General features: G+C 38.0%; 1 protein-coding gene across 1 annotated transcript in view; it reads right to left on the reverse strand.

Moving 5' to 3' along the window:
* The window catches only part of RAB18 (RAB18, member RAS oncogene family), a 28,520-nt gene extending 9,729 nt beyond the window's left edge, over positions 1-18,791 (reverse strand). Inside the window, exons 1-3 of the mRNA XM_082448981.1 lie at positions 18,505-18,791; positions 14,145-14,200; positions 345-406 (exon numbers count right to left, since the gene is read on the reverse strand). Coding sequence (XP_082305107.1) covers positions 345-406; positions 14,145-14,200; positions 18,505-18,572 — 186 coding nt within the window. The 5' untranslated portion in view covers positions 18,573-18,791. The remainder of the gene's footprint in view (positions 1-344; positions 407-14,144; positions 14,201-18,504) is intronic.
* Between the last annotated feature and the right edge of the window lie 1,624 nt (positions 18,792-20,415).

Here is a 20,415-nt window from a genome sequence, read left to right on the forward strand (position 1 = left end):
CTTTAGCATTAGTTCAGAGTAGGTTGTCTTTTTAAAACTTTAAAGAAACACATTCAATAACAGTGATTCTCTCTGGCAGACGATGATTTTTTTAATACTCTGTTTTCAAATATTCTGAAGGGATTATATATTTTAAAAATCTGAGTAAGTAAAACAAGTCTCTGCCTGATTACAGAATTATAAGATATAACTATTTATGTCTATCCTTTAATCAACATCAAATCTCCCAAGTTATTAAACACACATTGCTCATTCACCTCTACAACACTACACACATCAATTTCTGCTTCTTCAAAAAGTACAAGTTTTAATATTTACAGAAAATACATTTTAAAAATTCTTACCCATATTGCAAGTTTAGCCTTATTTCCATCCACTGAAATTGTTTTCACCTTAAAGTCAACACCTTGGAAAAATGAAAATTTTGATAAGAATTCCAGTAAAACATACATTTTAAATCAATTACCAAGAAAATGAAGAAACAGAAAAGCCACTTTATTAAATGCCCAAATTCACATCTGAATTCTTAGAGTTATGGATGTGAAGATAAAAGAAAAAGTGTCACTAAAGTTTAGCAGCTTAGAATTTAATCAAGAAAAATGAAAACCAAATGCTTGTAAAATTCATTCACCTACCTGTACTTCTTGAAAAAGCAAACGTTTTATTGAAAAGAATGAAAGTGTAAGGTGTAAGGTGTAAGGTGGTGATCGACCCTGCACATTAAAAGCCAAGAGCTGGAGTTCACCGTGCTGATGTAGAGAAGACCTCTGGCTGACTGTGGGTTGGGGCACTTTCCCAGGGCCCCCTAAGCTATTACTAGGAGCGTTGTCCACAGCCGGCCAACGCCCTAAGTCAGATTCTGGCTGTGGGCAGCTTGGAAGACTGGTAAAATTATAAAAGGGCCCCTCTTTCCTTGCCTTATGAATTCTTTGTTTTTGTTTGTTTTTATCCTAAAAAACAGTATTCATTTTATATAACCTTATCAATAATCACTTGCTACTGCACAACCGCAAAAAGAGAATTTACACACAAAAACGTTTATGCCCAATCCTTTAAGAATCTTCTTAAGTTAAAGAGGAGTGCTCGAAGAGCAGTGAAATCTGTATGTACTGATTTATATGAAAAGAAGACAAGTTCCGTAAGAAGTCACATTGGGCTCTACTACAGCAGCCCCCAAAACCTCTCCCTGCCCTGGAAAAGGACTTGACACGTGCCATCTGGCTTAAATGAACAGTAACTGCCCACATGTCTTAAAAGAGTATCAAAAATAATGTGCAGTCTATCCCACTGGCCAGAGGGAAAATATTAACTCAAGACACTTGGAAAGAAACTTTCAAAAGATTTTAGCTTATCACAATTAATTCAGAACAGCCACAACTAAGATGATACATCTAAACGCTCCCTAGAACACCTGTCACCGATATGGAAATATATTAGTAATTCTTGGCTGATTTCTGACAATCCACTACACACACAAATTAGGTAATAAAAATGCATTTCAAAACATGCATTACACCAGGTCTTTCTGCATGCCAAAGATTTTAAAAAAGCAGTCTGGTGTCTTGGGCTAAGGTGATAAAGAAGTTGATAAAGTCATTCCTAGAATGTCAGGCAACCACAAGTTAAAGGACAGTGCCAATTGCACAGTCCAAGGAAAACCTAAGTGTAGTTTCTTTGAGGCAAAACAAACAAAAAATTCTATATATTAAGTAATCTTGTATTCACCAGGTCTAGATAAAGAAATCTGCCACACCATTTTTATAAAAAATATGAAATTATTTACATTTTACTCATATAGCTTAAAAAAAAGACACCCAAACTTGAGAAAATGTGGATGAAGAAATGGTTCTGACTTGGCAGAGGTCCTAAATGAAGGCCACTGGTAGACATCACAAAGAGACGGCCTGTCACACATGCTCCACAGTTAGATTCTCAAGGTTCTTCAGAGAAGACAGAAAGAACTTTTCTATCCTTAAACACCTAAGACAAACCTGCTCAAGGGCAGACTGCTGCCAGCTAGTCTACCCAGGAAAAGAAACTCAATGTTCCCAGAATGTTTCTGTTCTCCTTCCCTCCCCCAATATCCTCTTTCTCTTTTATAATTTCCTGCATATATTTCTTGGCAGTCTAATGACTTTCTCTGTCATACGTATAATTTGCATGTCAATAACTGTCTCCAAGTTACTCTTCTGACATGTCAGATTTGAAAGCTACAGATAACACCCTCAGGAAACACTGCGCCTGGAGTCCTCCCATCAAAGTCAAGAGACAGGCAACCTGAAAGGGTACCTCTTCTGGACACAGGACCCTCAGTTCTCATTCATCTTCCCTTGGTTCCTCTGGTGAATCTCTTGTACAGATATTGATCTCTTTAGCTCTTAGATGCTCAAACTGCTTCTTCACCAAGTCTGGGTCTTCTGTTTTGCAAGTGGCTGTTAATTTGCCTTACTGGTGGCAGCAGTGGGAATGTTTTTGATAAATTTTATTTTGCCAACTTCTCACTACATTTGATTAAACTATCTTTTCAACCTCCTCATGTGGATGACAAACAAGGAGCTCATAATAGAGGCAGAATGTTTAGGAAAAAACACTCCTGTGTTTCTCCTCTACAACACTGAACACTTCTGTGACCCAATACGTAGGGTTTTTCCCACAACTACCAATTCTTTGACTTTCCAGGGACACCAGCTGGGTGTCCCACAATTCAATTCAGTTCTGACACTATCTACCTGAAGTTAAGAGATAGATCCCACAGGGTAAGGGCGAAGTCCCACAAGACTGCCACACCCCCATTTCAGAGTCCAATCTCAAGTCCATGTTGTTACCTGTGCTTCTGACCAACTGGCTATAAATCAGAGGTTCCCATAATCCCTCCTCAATTAGATTAATTTGATATAGTAGCTCAAAGAACTCAGAAAAACAGTTTACTTACTTACTTACTTACTAGACTATCATTTTATTATAAAAGGATACAACCCAGGAACAGCCAGAGGGAAGAGATCTGGGCACAGGGCAAGGTATGGGGAAGGGACACAGAGTTTTCATGCCCTCTCCAAGCATGCCGTCCTTCCAGTACCTCCACGTGCTCACCAACACAGAGCTCTCTGAACCCGTGGGGTTTTTTTATGGAGCTTGACTGATTACATCATTTGCCTTCGGTGATTAAACAAAACCTCCAGCCCCTCTCCGCACCCTGGAAGTGAGGGAGGTAAGATAGGGCTGAAAAGTTCCAACCCTCTAATTATTGGGTTGGCCAAAAAGTTTGTTTGGGTTTTCCACATCATCTTACAGAAAAACCTAAACGAACTTTTTGGCCAACCCAATACAACCAGCCTCTATGCTTAGGGGCTTTCTAGAAGTCACATCATTAACATAAACTCAGGTGTGGCTGAAAAAGGCTTGTCATGAAAATACAAAAGACATCCTGGGAATTCCCTGGCCGTCCACTGGTTAGGACTTGGTGCTTTCACTGCCGGGGCCCAGGTTCATTCAGTCCCTGGTCGGGGAACTAAGATCCCATAAGCCATGTGGTGCGGCCAAAAAAGAAAAAGAAAAGAAAAACAAAAGACATCTTTAATGATTCTTATCACTTAAGAAAATCCAAGGGTTTTCAGAGTTCAGTGCTAGGAACCAAACATATATTTCTTATTATGAATTACAAAATCACAGAAGAACTGTCACTTCAGCTTTTCTCTAGTTGTTCATTTGGGCTTGCATTTTTAATACAATATTCAATTCTGTTCCTCTGCAGGAATCTTTTTATAGGCACACTCCTATTTTATGAAGGTTAAGTTACTTAAAACTAGATAATATAACCAATAAAGCCTTTGAAACAAGCAATAAGTGAGACATGAAAATTTACCAAAGATAATATCAACTACACTGTAAAGAAATACCAATGAATGGGAAACCAGAACATATCAATGGAATCATCTGCCTTATGAAAAGAAAAACAAGCAATCAAGAGAAACTGACTCAGAACTAGCAAAGATGTTAAAACTAGCAAAGAAGGATATTAAAAACACATAACTGTATACCACATGTTCAGAAAGTTAAGCTGACGTGAGAGAGATTTTAAAAATCCATACCGAACATCTAGAGATGAAAATGACAATGTCTGAGATTAAAAAAAAAAAAATACACAGGATGGGATTAACAGCAGATTAGACAATAAAGAAGAAAACACAAGTGAATACATAAGAAAAACCTGTAACTAACATCACACTCATTGGTGAAGAACTGAAAGCTTTTCCCCACAGATCAGAACAAGATAAGGATGCATACTCTCACCACTTCTACTCTCGGAGTACTGCAAGTCCTAGCCAGAGCAATTAGGCAAGAAAAGGAAATAAAAGGCATCCATATTGGGAAGGAAGAAGTAAAATTATCTGTTTACAGACAACATTTCTTATATGTAGAAAATCCTAATGATTATATTCCATGCACATACAAAAATATTGTTAGAACTAATAAGTGAATTCAGCAAAGTTGCAGGATATAAAATCAACATGCAAAACTCAGTTGTATTTCTATACCCTAGTAATGAACAATCCAAAAAGAAAAATTTTAAATATCATTTCATTTACAATAGCATCAAAAAGAATAAAATACTTTAAAAATAGATGATGATGACGATGATAATAATAATAATAGTACTCAGGAATAAATTTAACCAAGGAGCTTTAATATTTATACACTGAAAACTACAAAACACGGTTGAAAGAAATTAAAGAAGACACAAATAAGTGGAAAGACGTGCTGTGTTCATGAGTTGGAAGGCTTAATATTGTGATCATTACAATACTACCCAAAACTATCTACAGATCCAACACAATCCAATAAAAATTCTAATAGCTTTTTTTGCAGAATGGAAAAGCTGACACTCAAATTCGTATAGAATTACAAGAGGCACTAAATTACAAAACAATATTGAAAAAAAAAGAATAGTTGGAGGACTCAAACTTTAAAACTTCAAAACTTACTGCAAAACTACAATAATTAAAACAATGGTACTAGCATTAAGTACAGACATTTAAACCAATGGAATAAATAGAGAACCCAGAAATAAACCCTCACGTATATAGCCAACTGATTTTCAACAAGGAAGCCAAGACCATTCAATAGGTAAAGGCCAGTCCTTTCAACAAATGATGCTCAGAAAACTAGATATCCAGATGCAAAAGAATGAAGTTGGACCCTAACCTTACACCATATGCAAAAGTTAGCCCAAAATGGATCAAAGACATAAATGTAAAAACTAAATCTTAAAAACTCTTAGAAGAAAGGATAGGAAAAAATTTTCATGACATGGGATTTGGCAAAGACTTTTTGGATATAACACCAAGAGCACAGGCAACAGAAGAAAAATAAACTGGACTTCATCAAAATTAAAAACTTATATGCATCAAAGGGCAACGTCAAGGGAGTGGAAAAAAACCCTCACAAAATGGGAAAAAATATTTGCAAGCCAGTTATCTGATAAGGGATTAGTATTTGGAATATATGAAGAATGCCTATAACTTAACAACAGAAAGCCTTATTCAAAAATGGGGAAAAGGATTTGAATAGACACTTCTCCAAATAATATACACAAATGGCCAACAAGCACAGGAAAAGATGCTCAACATCATTATCCATTAGGGAAATGCAAATCAAAACCACAATGAGACACTACTTCATATCCATTAAAACAGCTACAATTAAAGAAAAAAGTGAAAAATAACAAGTGTTAACAAGGACATTAAGAAATTAGAATGCTTGTGCATTGCTGGTAGGAATGTAAAATGGTACAGTCACTGTGAAAAATAGTTTGGCAGTTCCTCAAAAAGCTAAAAATAGAATTACCATACAATGTAGCAATTCCACTCAGGTACATACCCAAAAGAACTGACAACAGGAACTCAAACAAATAATTGTACAACAATGTTCCCAGCAGTATTACTCACAAAAGGCAAAAGGTGGAAGCAACTCAAGTGTCCATGGGCAGATGAATGGATAAACAAAATGTGCTATGTACATATAATGGAACATTATTAGCCATAAAATGGAATGAAATTCCAATACATACAGCTATAAAATGGAATGAAATTCTGATATATGCTACAACATGGATGAACCTTAAACACATTATGTTAAGTGAAATAAGCAAATTACAAAAGGACAAATATTGTATGAGTCTACTAATACAAGGTATCTAGAACAGGCAAATTCATAGAGACGGAGGGCAGAACAAGTTACCAGGGACTGAGAGGAAATGTGGAGTGGGAGTTATTGCTTAATGGGTGGAGTTCCTGTTTGAGGTTATGAAAAAGTTCTGGAAATGGATAGTACTGATGGTTGCAAAACAATGTGAACATAGTTAGTGCCACTGAATCATACACTTAAAAATGGTTAAAATGGTAAATTTTATCTTATGTATATTTTCACAATAAAAAATAGATAACCGGAGAATCCTATATCTATGAAAGAATTTAAATCTGTGGATAAAACCTTTCCACGAAAAAACTCCAGGCCCCAAATGAATTCTACTGAACATTTAAATAATAATCCATTACAAACAAACTCTTGCAGGAAACTGAAGAGGAATGAATACTTCCTTAGTCAGTCTATGAGTTCTACAGTACCCTGATACCAAAACCAGACAAAGACACTATAATTAAAGAAAACTACAGATTAATATCCCTCATGAACATAGATGAAAATCCTAAACAAAATTTTACCATAAGTCATCCAAATAGGTGTAAAAGAACAGTACAGCACAACCAAGTGATGTTATTTCAGAAATGAAAGGTTGATATAACACAGGAAAAATAAAATCAATGTGGATTTTACTATTTTAAACCAAAAAAGAAACTTCATATGAACATCTCAACAAATGTGGAAAAGGAATTTAACAAAATCCAACATGCATTCCTAATGAAACCTCTCAGCAAACCAGAAATAGAAGGCAACTTCCTCAACCTGATAAACAGCATCTATGAAAAGATACAACTAACAGCACACTCAGTGGTAGAGACTGAATGTTTTCCCCTTAATATCAGGAACAAAAGAAGGATATCAGCTCTCATCACAACACTGCACTGGAGATCTTCAGCCAAGGCAATAAAACAAGAAATAAAAGGCATCCAGATTGGAAAGGAAGAATATAGAAACCCAATGGAATCTATGGGATTAAAAAAGCACCTAGAAAGAATAAGCAAGTTTAGCAAGGCTGGAGAACACTAAATAAACGTTTAAAAAATCAACAGTATTTCTATATAATAGTAATGAAAAGAAACAATATTTTTAAAAAATTTACTACCATTGTACATAAAAACCTATAAAATACTTAGGGCTAAATCTCACAAAAGATGTGAAAGGTATGTATGTAACCACTCTGAGGCATTTTACCTGCACCTAAAGGTCTCAGGTGTTTTTGCTGCAGCACCTACAGTGCTGTGACCTGCATGGGCAGTGGGAGTGGAAGGGAGGACACGGGAGACCCCAGAAGTCAGGAAATAGGGTCAGGCCTGGGCCTCTGGGGTGGGAGTGCTGGGTCCAGGATGCTGGACCACCAGAGAATTCCTGTGCCCAGGGAATATTAATCGGTGTGTGCTCTCCCGGAGATGTCCAGCTCGACCCCAAGACCCAGCTCTACCCAACTGCCTACAGGCTCCAGTGCTGGAACACCTCAGACCAAACAACTGGAAAGACAGGAACATAGCCCCACCCATCAGCAAATGGCTGTCTAAAGTCATACTGAGCCCACAGCCACCTCTAAACACACCCTCTTGACACGGCCCTGCCCAGCAGAGGGACAAGACCCAGCTCCACCCACCAGTGGACAGGCACCAGTCCCTCCCACCAGGAAGCCTGCACAAGCCCCATGACCGGCCTCACCCATCAGGGGCAGACACCAAAAGCAAGCAGAGCTACGATCCTGAAGCTTGCAGAAAGGAGACCACACACACAGAAAGTCACACAAAATGAGGTGGCAGAGAAATATGTTTCAAAGGAACAATACAAAAACCCAAAGGACTATTAAATGAAGTGGAGATAGGCAATCTACCTGAAGAAGAATTTAGAGTAACAATAATAAAGATGATCCAAGATCACAGAAAAAGAATGGAGGCACAGACCAAGAAGATATAAGAAATGTTTAACAAAGAGCTAGAAGATTTAAAGAACAAACAGAGATGAACCATACAATAACTGAAATGAAAAATACATTAGAAGGAATCCATAGCAGAAAAATGAGGCAGAAGAACAGATACCATAAAAGCTTTAAGGATCCAAGGAGAACAAGATTAGGAGGACCTAGATCCCCAAGTCTCAGTTTGCAAACAACCTAAAAAGTATTAACAATGAAATGTGCCAAGTGCTCTGCTCCCCCAGAAGACAGAGCTGAGAAGGAGTGAGCACTGGAGGCAAGAAAAGAAGGTGAACAACGTTACGAAGATCCGAATCTGGGAAACGAAGAGACACCAGGGCTTTCCGTGGAGACTACTTAGAGGGAAAAACGGTTATGATGCCTGATGGTCTTACGGCGGCTAGCAGTAGCAAGATAAGAACATCTGGAGAGGAAAGAGGGGTGTGGAGGAAGGTCTCGTCAGAAGTAGGCTAAATTCTGAGGCTAACCTGACTCTTGCTGATGGACGTGAGGCTGGCAGAGGGGTGGGTGGCTTTACTCCAAATGGAAGTCATTATCCAATAAATAAGAAATAAAACGACCCAAAAAAGCCTGGAAATTAGGAAACACATTCCTAAATCAAAGATTTCAAATATTCAAAGAGGAAAGCAAAACTGAAAATTTCAACTATGCAGAGAGCAATGAAAAACAAACAGTCTATCACAACCTCTGGGACACAGTAAAACTTGTTCTTAGAGGACATCTTTATTAAAGAATAAAGACTAAAAAGAAGGGAACTTAATACTCATCTTAAGAAACTAACAAAATAAACCAAAATAAAAGTGGGAAGGAGAAAGAGGGGAAAAAATAAAGCAACTCCTCAAACAATAAAATAGATACATTCCTTAAGGAAAAGACCAAAAAAATGTACAAGTTTAGAAGTGAGGGAACATAAACACAGATAATGAAGAGTTTAAACAAATACTACAGGGACTTCCCTCGTGGTCCAGTGCTCCCACTGCAGGGGGAACGGGTTCCACCCCTGGTTGGGAACCAAGAACTAAGATCCTGTGTGCTGGCCAAAAAAAAAAAAGATACTACATGCAAATAACTTAACAAGTGAGTTGGGATTTTCCTTCCTAGCTGCACTCCTAAGACTGTCCTAAGAAATAGAGAACCCGAAGAGGTTGTAACAGTGAGGAGGAAGCAGGATCAGACTGACTCAGATGAAATATAACCTTCACAGAACAGATAATTCCAGTAGTATTTAAGTAAGTAAGGACAATTTAAAAAGACAGAAAGCTCCTTCATTGTATAAACTAATACAACTTTAATACCAAATTCTGATTTTTTAAAAATACAGAAAAGGAGAGACCATCTTACATATAAAAATAGATGTAAAAATTCTAAATTAGTCAACAGAATCCAGAAATACGTCAAACAAAATGAGTGAAGGCTTATCTAGGAAAGCAAGGACATTTCAGTATAAAAAGGTGTATCAACCATTAGTCAGTGCTGAAAAGGCATATGAAAAAAATCACAACCTTTCCTAATAAAGCCTCTAAGTAGAATGGAAGAAAGAAACAATCTATATATGATCAAGACCATTTGTCATTATTCTAAATAAAGAAATGTCAGAGCCATTTTTATTACTTTAACATGTTTAATTGAATGAAATTATATGAAATAGAATAGTTCTGTTTTACTTTCTGAATTATCTCATATTCCCAAGTATTTTAACAAGTTTATGTTGTGGCATTAAACAAGATGTATAAACTACTTTGCATTTTAATTAAATTATCTTTCTGTTAAGTAAGCCCAAACTATAAGGTAACTTGTGGATGAAACAGATCTGACACCTGCCCTTAGAAGCCAAACAGTCATGGGTATTTCTAAAAACTTACCAAGGGAGTGATAAGAATCACTGATCTAAAGTCAACCAACAACAAGCAAAATTTGTCTAACTTTAGTTGAAATGTATCAACCCTCAAAAAACACTTTCACATATTGTAACAATTGTAAGTCTTAGAGATTAAGAAATAGTTTGTGAGCCTGTCTTAAGTAGAGAGTCAGTTTTAAATTTTCTAATTTCTTTATTTGAAAATTTTTACTTAAAGTGCTCTTTTTTGTATTCAAAGGTTACCTAAAATAGGGTAAATTAAAAAAACAAAAAAAAGCATGAAACAAATTTTGCCTATTTAATCATACTATATAAAGTTAATGTAACTACTTTCTATATCCATGCTTAAATTTCAACCAATTGTATCTATGCAGTTGATTAAATACCTCAGGTAAAGACCTAATTAAGCACCATCTTATGGCCTGACCATAGCAAAAAGAGAAATCTAATGCTTATTATTTTCCCCCCAAACATTCCCATGTAACAAACAAAAACCTGGTCAAAATATTCTTACAATTTTGTCTGTGTGTGTTTATTTTTATGTCAGAAACATTACCTCGGATTATATATCATTAAATATTGGTTGTGTTTCATTATGTTTCTTCTTTTAAGACTCAGACTGTAAAATCTCCTTTTCTGATTTCCATATCTATCATTTTCTCACTCTAATTTGTTTTAATATTCTTATTCACTTTGGTAAATTCTACCCACTTTTCCATTCCTAGCTTCTATGTTCTTTATTGTGTTTCCCAGTTTCTACTGTCCCTTGTGATCCTTCCAATCTCACCTTCATTTCAGTGATGGTTTTATTTTCTTATCTTTTCTTTCTTTCCACTCAATCAGCTCACACTGCATTTTCTCATGTAGTCGCACTCTCTCTTCCCCGACCTCTTATATCACTGTTTTGTGCTCTCACTGATAAATATTTCCATTAAGGCTTTTAAATTCATGGCAAAATGTTTGGTCATTATTTTCATCTTCTTTACAGAAATATTCTTTTCTGGTGAGGATTCTTCAACTGTCCTTTGTTTTTCCATTCCTTTCTTCCTTTTCGATTCTTGAATGGTGGTAGTGGCCTTGAGCTGGATTCTTTTTTACTAAGTCATAGTTGAAAGTGGTGAGGTTTTCCTGGACAAGCTATTTGCAGGAGGTTCATGCAGAAAGCCATAGTGGATCAGTTCTGCACTGGCAAAATTTTGTCTTGATTCGGGGTTTTACATGAGAATCAGTTAGTTTTTTACTTCTCAACATTTGGAGGAGATAGGCAACCTTGAGGTTTTTCCAAGGCATCTCCTGCCCTACAGCTACAGAGACAGACAAAATGCAAAAATGGCTGGTTTGTATGACTCCTTGTTTGGCTTCACCCTCCCAACTTCTTAAAACCAAACCAGATGCAGGGCAACTCCTGCCATTAGCTTAAGAAGCCATTTTGCTTTTACAAACAAGGGATACAGGTTTTGCACCTCACAGTGGGCCCCTCAACCTCATGAAGCACCTCTTGCTGGCTCCGAGCTCTGCAGCCCTGGCATCGCCTACTTTCTCCTGCAGGCGGCCTGTCTGGTCCCCACTGCTCTTGGCAGCCATACCACCTATTTTGTGGCTTGGCGCTTTAGCCGCCTTCTAGTATAGTGGACTATGGGGTAGGGGTTTTAGTTTCTCCCTCTCTTTGTTATTAGTCAATTGCCAGAAAGCAAAAGAAGAAAATGCCAACTCTATAGTACCATCTTCAAACCCCAAATCCAACAATTACCTTAATAGAGTATTTTATACAAGACAGAAACTTGAGTGTCTCTCTGTATTACTGAAAGATAAAGGTGTGCTTTCCTTACTATTACACTGTGAGGTAAATACTAATTTTCATATGGCCATTAACAACTGGGCTAATTATTTTTATTTCAAAAACTCGTGTATATCGGTTATAACCTAGGGCAGAAAACTATCTGATGCCGAAATGTAAAAGATACTTCTCAAGACCCACGGCCCATTGGGGGAACAAATTATGTATATTCTCATCAGTATGCTAAAATCTTAGTATTTGCTTTTAAAGCAAAGCCTTTTTAGTAATAAAGACAACGAATGATCTGTCAATCTGCAAGTCCCCAGTTACATTTGGGTTTGAAATGAAGACAGATAGTTTATAGTATATATAAGATCACTCCCTTAGGAAAATTTTAACTCTAGGCAAGTTTATTTTCCTGCCAGTTATTATTCTTCTACTCCTCGCTTATCCAATACCAGGTATGTTCTGAACAAAATCAAGTTTTATTAATAACTGATTTTTTAAAGGAGCAAATAATACACCAAAACCAAATTAAATAGATTTTGAATTACTAGTGTTTTAAATGATTCCCTTTTACACACATAACAGTAAATCTGTCAATGTTAACACGTCATACAAAAGCTAAGTAATGCCTGATATAATTTATTAAACATTTAGAGGCACCGTGAGCTCATACTGATAGAAAGAAACAAAGAAGAACTCTTCTTTACGGAATTCTAAATAAGAAATGTAAATGGAAGGATGGAATTTGAAAAACCACAGCTGGACAACCACCATAGTTGGAATGACAGGATGACAGTTTACAGTGGAGAGACTTAGTGTACATCATCTTAAGGAACCAAGTCCCATCACCAGTAATGGCACAAATATACACCATGCTCTGACAAGCACTTCTGAGGAAATCCTGACCAAAATGCATAACCTGAATCTAACCTGAATCTGCAATTGAAGGATATTCTACAATAACTGGCCTGTATGTGCTCTTCAAAAATGTCAAGGCCATGAAAGACAAAGAGAGAGGGAAGAACTGTTCAGATTAAAAGAGACTAAGGAAAAATGACAACAAAATTCAATATGTGATGCTGGACTGGATTCTGGACCAGAAGCAACTCTCTTTCTTTGGTATATAAGACATCAGTGGTACAACTGATGAAATCTGTCTGTATACAGGAGAACTGTATCCATGTTCATCTAGAAAATACACACTAAAGTACTTAGAGGTTAAAGACACTGAAGACACTGTCTGCAATTTTCTCTCAAACAATTCAAAAAAAGCAAGAATACTGTGTATGTGTATGTAGAGAGAGAATGATAAAGCATATGTGATAAATGTTAACATTTGGGGAATTTGATTAAGACATACAGGAATTCTTTGAACTATTTTTACAACTTTAAGTATGAAATTATTTAACAATAAAAAGGGAAAAAAATCAACCCAGTTAATAGAAACTCTTTATTTTGCCTAATAATAATACAAGGATCATCTTTACTACATTCTACTCATCAGATCATGAAATTTTAGAGCTAGAAGAAAAATGTATTCTCTCACCAAAATTCCTCAACTTACAGAAGACAAGGAAGTGAATGACTTGCTCAAGATGACAACATTCAGGGCAGAGCCAAGACTATTATCCTGCTCTGACTCAGCTCTTCCTACTGCTGCAAGCTGTCTCTTGTCCCTTCACATTGTCACCTACTCCCTAAACATGTGACACGAGAATATTTAGCTCTATCTTCTCATATATCCTAATAAGCTGGTGTGGCAAACCACTTTCAGGCAATCTAAATTTCATTTTTAAAAGGCATTTATGTATTACTGCTTCTAATAGTCTTTAATAACTAATATCAATAAATATGCTGCCAGAATACATGCCAGATACTGTACTGAATATACAAAATGTACTGTACTAAATGTACTGTACTAAAAATACAAAATTAACACACTCTACTGCTGGGTGATACTGCTAGGTCCATTATGACAGAGACCAAGTCTGCATTATTGAACATTATAACCCACCTCTTAGGACAGTGCCTGGCATGCAATAAACATTCAAATGACTGTATGCTGCTAAATAACAGACAACCCATAGCACAGGAATGTGTATACAGATAATCGTAATATCCGCGGTGTTAACAAAGTACCATGAGACAACAGAAAAGGACTTTTTTTGCTTGGTGAGATCTACAAAGATTCAGAAACTTAATGACTACCAAAGTTAAGACTTGAAAGACAAATAAGATTTTGACAGACATGGAAGCAATGGGGTGGTGAGAGGATGGGTAGGGGGAGTTAGATGAAACAGCCTGAAGCAAGAAAATATTTGGCATTTCTACTAAATTTTTAAACATAGGCTTACCTATTGTTGCTGCAAGTTCTGGATCAAAAGTATCATCTGTGAACCTCAAGAGCAGGCTAAAAGAGACGTTAAAGAGACAGATTAGTAATTTGGCTTTTCTTTCTAATCACTTGATAAACCTTCCTGATTGCTGTATTTTGTCACCAGTTAGATGCAGATAAGAATAGCTGATGTAGTCTGCTCCCAGAAATACAGCCTCAGTGCAGGTACATACAGAGGAATTAAATTATTGGAACGGTGATTAAAGAATCCCAAGAGCAAAGCAGTTTACTAGAAAATAGGTTCCCCATGCTCCCCTGCTCAATTCCCCAAGTGTGAAAACGACTGTGTTTTTTGTTTTTTTATAACTGTATTGGTATGTCCTTCTGAGAAAATGATATTAGCAAACATGTGACACTTTAACTGACATGGACAAAAAGGGGAAAAGTAAGTCTTTTGGAATGCAACAAATTAATTAAAAAAAAATCTAATGCATAATTCACTCTGAATTCAGGTAAAAACAGAAAGGTGTGAAGTCTAGCATTTTGAAACAAGTAGTAAGACTATTACCTAAGTGGAAAAAAATATAATAAAAAGTAAAGGCAGAAAGGTCACATGATGGCCAGAGCAGGTAGCCTCTGGCAAATGCTGGGTAGGGTGTATGAAATCAAGGAGGCAACATGGAGCTACCAAAAGCTTTCACCAAAAGGAATGGCAGGAACTGCTCTTTATCTTGAAAACTTAATGCCAGCAAAAAAATACAAGAAAAACAACAGAAGACAACTGCCATGATTATAGTAAGAGATCATGAAGGACTAAACCTAGGAAATGGTAAAGAAACTAGAAAGGAAGGCATGAAATGAAAAGATACCGTAAGAGTACTCCAAGATTTTGTCTACCAGAATTACTTTGTTTAACATAAGGCAGAAGTGTCAGTTATTAGAAGCTCTTCAAAAATAAAATCTAAGCTTTTGTTAAAGCCCTAGATTTATAAAATTAATCAATTGCCCCTCACATGATCTCCTAAGTAGGACGAGACCATTCTATTGACCTATTTGCATTAATAAAATCAAGACAATAGCTATCTCATGTCTGAATTGCAGGAAAAAAATGTATGAATATTTCTATAGATTATAATTATTGCTGCTAAAGATTTTTTTTTTTTGTCCACAGTGTTGCAAAGCGTAATGGCCTCTTGGTAGTTCCCAAACCCAGTGTCATTATATTCTATTTGAAGGATTAACTCTCCCTTTCCTGGTTTTGCTTTTTGTTCATCATAAAACCAGCACCACAAAAGCAAAGTAAAAAGAATCATATTGTATATTCTTCTACTTAACATTGAACACTCTTGACTATAACTAATTTTACTTACCTCCAACATGAATTAGATGACATCACTAATAAGAATCTTAAAACACTACTCATAAGAATTTTCTTCTCTCCCCAACATTAAACTTCAAATCAATAAAAGTGAAGATTTCACTAAAAATTTCAGTTACTCACAATTTAAGAATAGAAAGGTTGTGTATCTATACTCAGTCACCAAAGAAAATATTATTACAAAAACGTGGAACCTTGTTGAGTAGTAATAATGATAACACCATAATAACATAAATAATAACAATGGTATTGGCTATTATTTATTAAACATCAACAACGTGGCAGACACTGAGCCAGGGGTTTTTCTTGGCTTGTCATTAATGGTATTTTGTCAGGAAAGACAAGGGTGTAAAGCAACAAATTTTAACACAGGCTTTGAGTATAAGGCAGCAGATCTTAGCCAGGGGTAACCTATTAGCTCGAAATGTATTCTAAATTCTATGTGTACATTTCTCTAGGCAGGGAGTCTATTTCTCTATTAGATTTTGACAGGAACCCACAATCTGAAAGTGATTAAGAGCCACTGCTCTAAAGGATGTATGTTTAAGCCTTCATATTTTCAAAGTTAAAGGAGCAAAATACTCTCCATGCAGAGCTATAGATGGAAGGAGACCACCATTCCACTTGGAGAAGACCAAATCTGTAATTAATCAGTGCGATTATAACTAACATGCATTTCTCAATTTACAAATGAAATTGGTCAAAAAGGATGGGATATAAGGGGCACAGGAGGGACAGCAACTTAAATAACAGAAGGTCTCCATAATCCGTCCCAGTTTCTGAAACACCTTGCTACTTCTTCACTTCACTATGGCTAGCCACGGAATCAAAGACTATTACACATTTAACATGTGATAGGGCCTGAGAGATTTCTACCCAACCTCACTTTTCGAACAAAGAAATGAAGGCCTGGAGTGTCTGAGTGACAAAGGTCACACAAGAGGCAGCACCAGTTTCATCATTCTCATCTCCTGGCTCCTCTCACACATGCTCGTTACACTCCAAGTACGAAATAAACGGGAAAAATAACCTACTAGTTTGAATTAGTTAAGATATCCTTTGTTGTGCAATGATATCTCAACAACACAAGTGATGTATCACTTCCACTAACTCTAGATTTATAAAGAAATAGAAACCACTGGTTAGAACAACCCTGTAAGATTATATCCATGACAAGTGTTTTTGTACTTACCTTAAAAAGCATAGGCTTCTAAAGAGTCATTTATTCTCATCTTATCCAGAAAGTGTTCAAAGTTTTTTCCATAGCATATGACATACACCAAAAATGTATATCTAGCCAGAAATATAAGCCAACTTTCTCGTTAAATGCAATCCTTTCTTGAAAGAGGTAAAGGTGTTAAAATTTTGCAGTGAGTAGTTGATAATTCACCACTAACTATTGAGAAAAAGTCTGGAGCATATTAGATCCAAATAAATTTGTTTGAGGGGAGGGAACCAAGGGAACCAGTAAATCCACTTAACAGATTTTACTCCAGAGGAAGAACTTCAATTATGTGAACACTGCACTGCAGTTAGCCTTCAAGTAATCATCCATCTAATACATTTAGAAAAGGTGCCAATCAACCATGTTTGGGGCTGAACCACATGAAACGACATTCAACCATTCCTAACTTCAAAATCAGCAATTTCATACGTCTTAACCTAAATGAGGGTCACATCTCAGGAAGAAAATGGTCACAAGGCCAAGGAATTCCTATTAAGACAATGTTTATATATTACCTAGCTTTTTAACCCTCAAATACAATAGATGGTGATCATGAAAGTGATTTTATTCAGCCCTTTAAATAACACACACACACACACAAATCACACTATCTTTTTAGCCCATAGTGTTTCATTAATTTATTCCTTCTTAGGTACAAATCCCTCACTCTAACATGCAGAGTACATTAAATGAGAGAAACTATGAAAATGTACTGTCATGCTTTAAAAACACATAAAGTTTCAGAATATATTTACAGAGTAAGGTTTCAAATACTCAAGTATTTAAAAAAAATAAGACTTCACGAAGTAATGTGAAAGATAAGTTTATCAGGAGGTATAGCTAAAATATGAAATTGCCTGCAGCTCCTGGAATGTGGATATTATTGGAAGATCAAAGCAGCGTAGAATACAAGAAGCTCGTAATCATATGGCGAGGACACCTTCACTGAAGAACTTTGTCCCAGGATGTGGATGAAATCACAGCCCTCTTGCAATACGCCTCAGGCTCCACGTCTTCCCTTATACTCAACTCTAACTACTGTCAACGTTGTTTCCCCCCAAGAAAGCGTCAAGAAAGAAGAGACACAATGTGTTCTTTTACCTCTACATGATGCGGCGCAATGACAAGTAACAATCACACTTGATTTTCAAAAGCGGCCCACAGCTTAATCTCTACCGCCTTAGACTAAAGTGAATTATTTAAGCAATCAGAAGACTGAAGAGTTCTTTCACAACGGACTCATTTTCAAAAAAAGAAAAAAGAAAAAAAAAGCGGCTGCGGGGTGCACCATAATAGGCCAGGAATGCGACCTAGGGCGTCGCGAAACTTCCCGTGCAGAACTCGACGTATTCCGAGGCAGGCCGACCGAAACCCCAGCGGTAGAGCTACACCTCTCAACTCGCGGGGTGCGGGCAGCCTGGCCCCGGGGCCCAGAGGCCTCGCCCTCGGCCGGACTCGGGCCCAAGCCCGCCCGCCGCGCCCTAGGCTCCTCTACAGCAAACCGCCGGCCGGGCGGCGGCCCCGGAACTGTTTTCCTCTGAGTGCGACAGGAGGCGAAGCGATCCAGGGAGCCGGGCCTGGCAGAGGCCGTGGACCGGGCGGCGGGGCGGCGGGGCCGCGCAGCGGGGAGGCCCGGAGGCCGCGAGCGGAGGCCGCCCCAGCCCGGGCCGCGCCCGGCCGCCGCCGTTTACCGTTCCCGCCGCGGCCCAGGGCACAGCGGCCACCGAGGCGGAAAGGGCCCCGCCACCCTCGTCACGGCCCGAAGAGCCGCCTCACCTGGACTTGCCCACGCCGCTCTCGCCGATGATGAGGATCTTCAGGGTGGTCAGCACGTCCTCGTCCATCCTGACCAGGCTCCGCTCCGCTCACAGCTGGCCGCCCCGCTCCGCCTCTCAGCCCTTCCCCAGGGGGAGCTGCCGCGCATGCGCCCCGCCCCGCCGGGGCCACCTTCCTTTCACACCGGGTGTTTAGGTTGCAGGAGCCCCGCACGCCCGGGTTCCGCCTGGAGGTAGCTCTGCGTCGGCGCAAACCCAAGTCCCAGGCGTCCTTCCGGAGAGGGCAACTCCTCCCTTGCGCAAGCGCAGAGGGAGAGCGCCGGGTGTGTTTTCACCCGGTTTGCAGGCCCTTCCCGTTCTCCAGCCCTCACTTAACCGTCCTTCCTTGGTGCACGTACTCGGAAGAGGACTGAGTCAGGGGAGTATGGTGCTCTTTGATTTCAATAGCTGCTCAAAACAGCTGCATTGCAGTGGCAAGTCTTCTGCGCGAAGGCAGATTATCTTAATTTTAGGTCCCAGCCACCGTATAACCGCTTTGCATTACCTAGACTTCTGAGCCTGTTCCCCTCAGTCAGCACAATTATACTTCTTCGAACAAGACCGGCGTCTTAGAATTGTTATGAAGATTAAATGAGTTAATTTCTGATGGCACTTTGTAAACTCAAGTGCTCTATAGAAGGTGTGATCTGGTATTATTAACTTCCTGGCTGTTTGACAAATACCCTTCACACATCACTTCATATTCAAAGAGAAATGTAAACCTCAGGTAGATCAGGTGCATACAAACCTCTGGTGGTGCTACTCAAACCAACTGTTACTCATAAGAGCTGCTACACCACAACTGCAGGAATTGTATGTACATGCTTTGTCTTCTTGGCAAGCTATAAATCTTAGTGAGGGCGCCAAACCTCATGTATAGTAACTAACAAAGTGCCTGGTACATGGCAGACACTAAGTAAACATTAGCCTCCCATCTTCTCTTCTTTTACCTGCAGCTAATGCCAGATACAATAGATATTTAATTAAAGAATACATGTTAATAAAATTTAAAATAAATTAAGGAAATAATCCCTTTAAATACCTGGAAAAGCTCTTGTGTTAGATACCCAAATGGCTCCTTCACCTCCTTCAGGTCTTTGCTCTAATGTTGCCTTCTTAATGAAGCCTTCCCTGTACACACTGCTCGAAATCTGCAAATCCTTCCAACATTCCCTATACCTCTTTTCATTGTTTTTCTGCATATACTTACTGCCCTCCGATATATATTCTACTACTTTGTTCACTGTCTAATCTTCCCCAAAGAAAAGGGAAGCTTCATGAAGGCAAGGATTTTTTTTTTTTTCTGTTTTGTTCGTTCTACCCTCTGTGTCTAGAGTAGTTTCTGGCATATAATATGTGCTAAATAAATATTTGTTAAATGAATTAATTGAATGAACATTCTTCCATTCCTAACTTTGGAAGGTGATGTCAACCAGGCAAACTCAACCTCAACCTCTCAAAATAGCACTTGAAACCTCAATCAAGACTATCCAGCCTACTTTTGGCCATGGCATCAAGAGCTTATTAGTGAGACTCACAATATTGTCAAGTTCTCCTGCTCTGGGGCAGTGATTCTAAAAGTGTAGTCTCCAGATCCCTAGAGATCCCCTTCAGGGACATACACAAGATCAAACTATGTTCATAGTTATTCAAGATGCTGTTTACTTTTTTCACTCTGGTTCTTTGATACTAGAGTGGAGTTTTCCAGAGGCTATATACAGTGTGATAGCAAAACAGATTGAAGGCAGAACCAGATCTTAGAATTCAGCTATTTTCTATTAAGCCAGACATTAAAGAGATTTGCAAAAACATAAAATAGTGTCAATTTTTCACTAATTTTTTGTTTTAAAATAATTATTTTCATAAACATTTC

Source organism: Balaenoptera physalus (genome assembly GCF_965194825.1).
Source record: "Balaenoptera physalus genome assembly, chromosome: 2".
In the NCBI taxonomy this organism is placed as follows: Eukaryota; Metazoa; Chordata; class Mammalia; order Artiodactyla; family Balaenopteridae; genus Balaenoptera; species Balaenoptera physalus.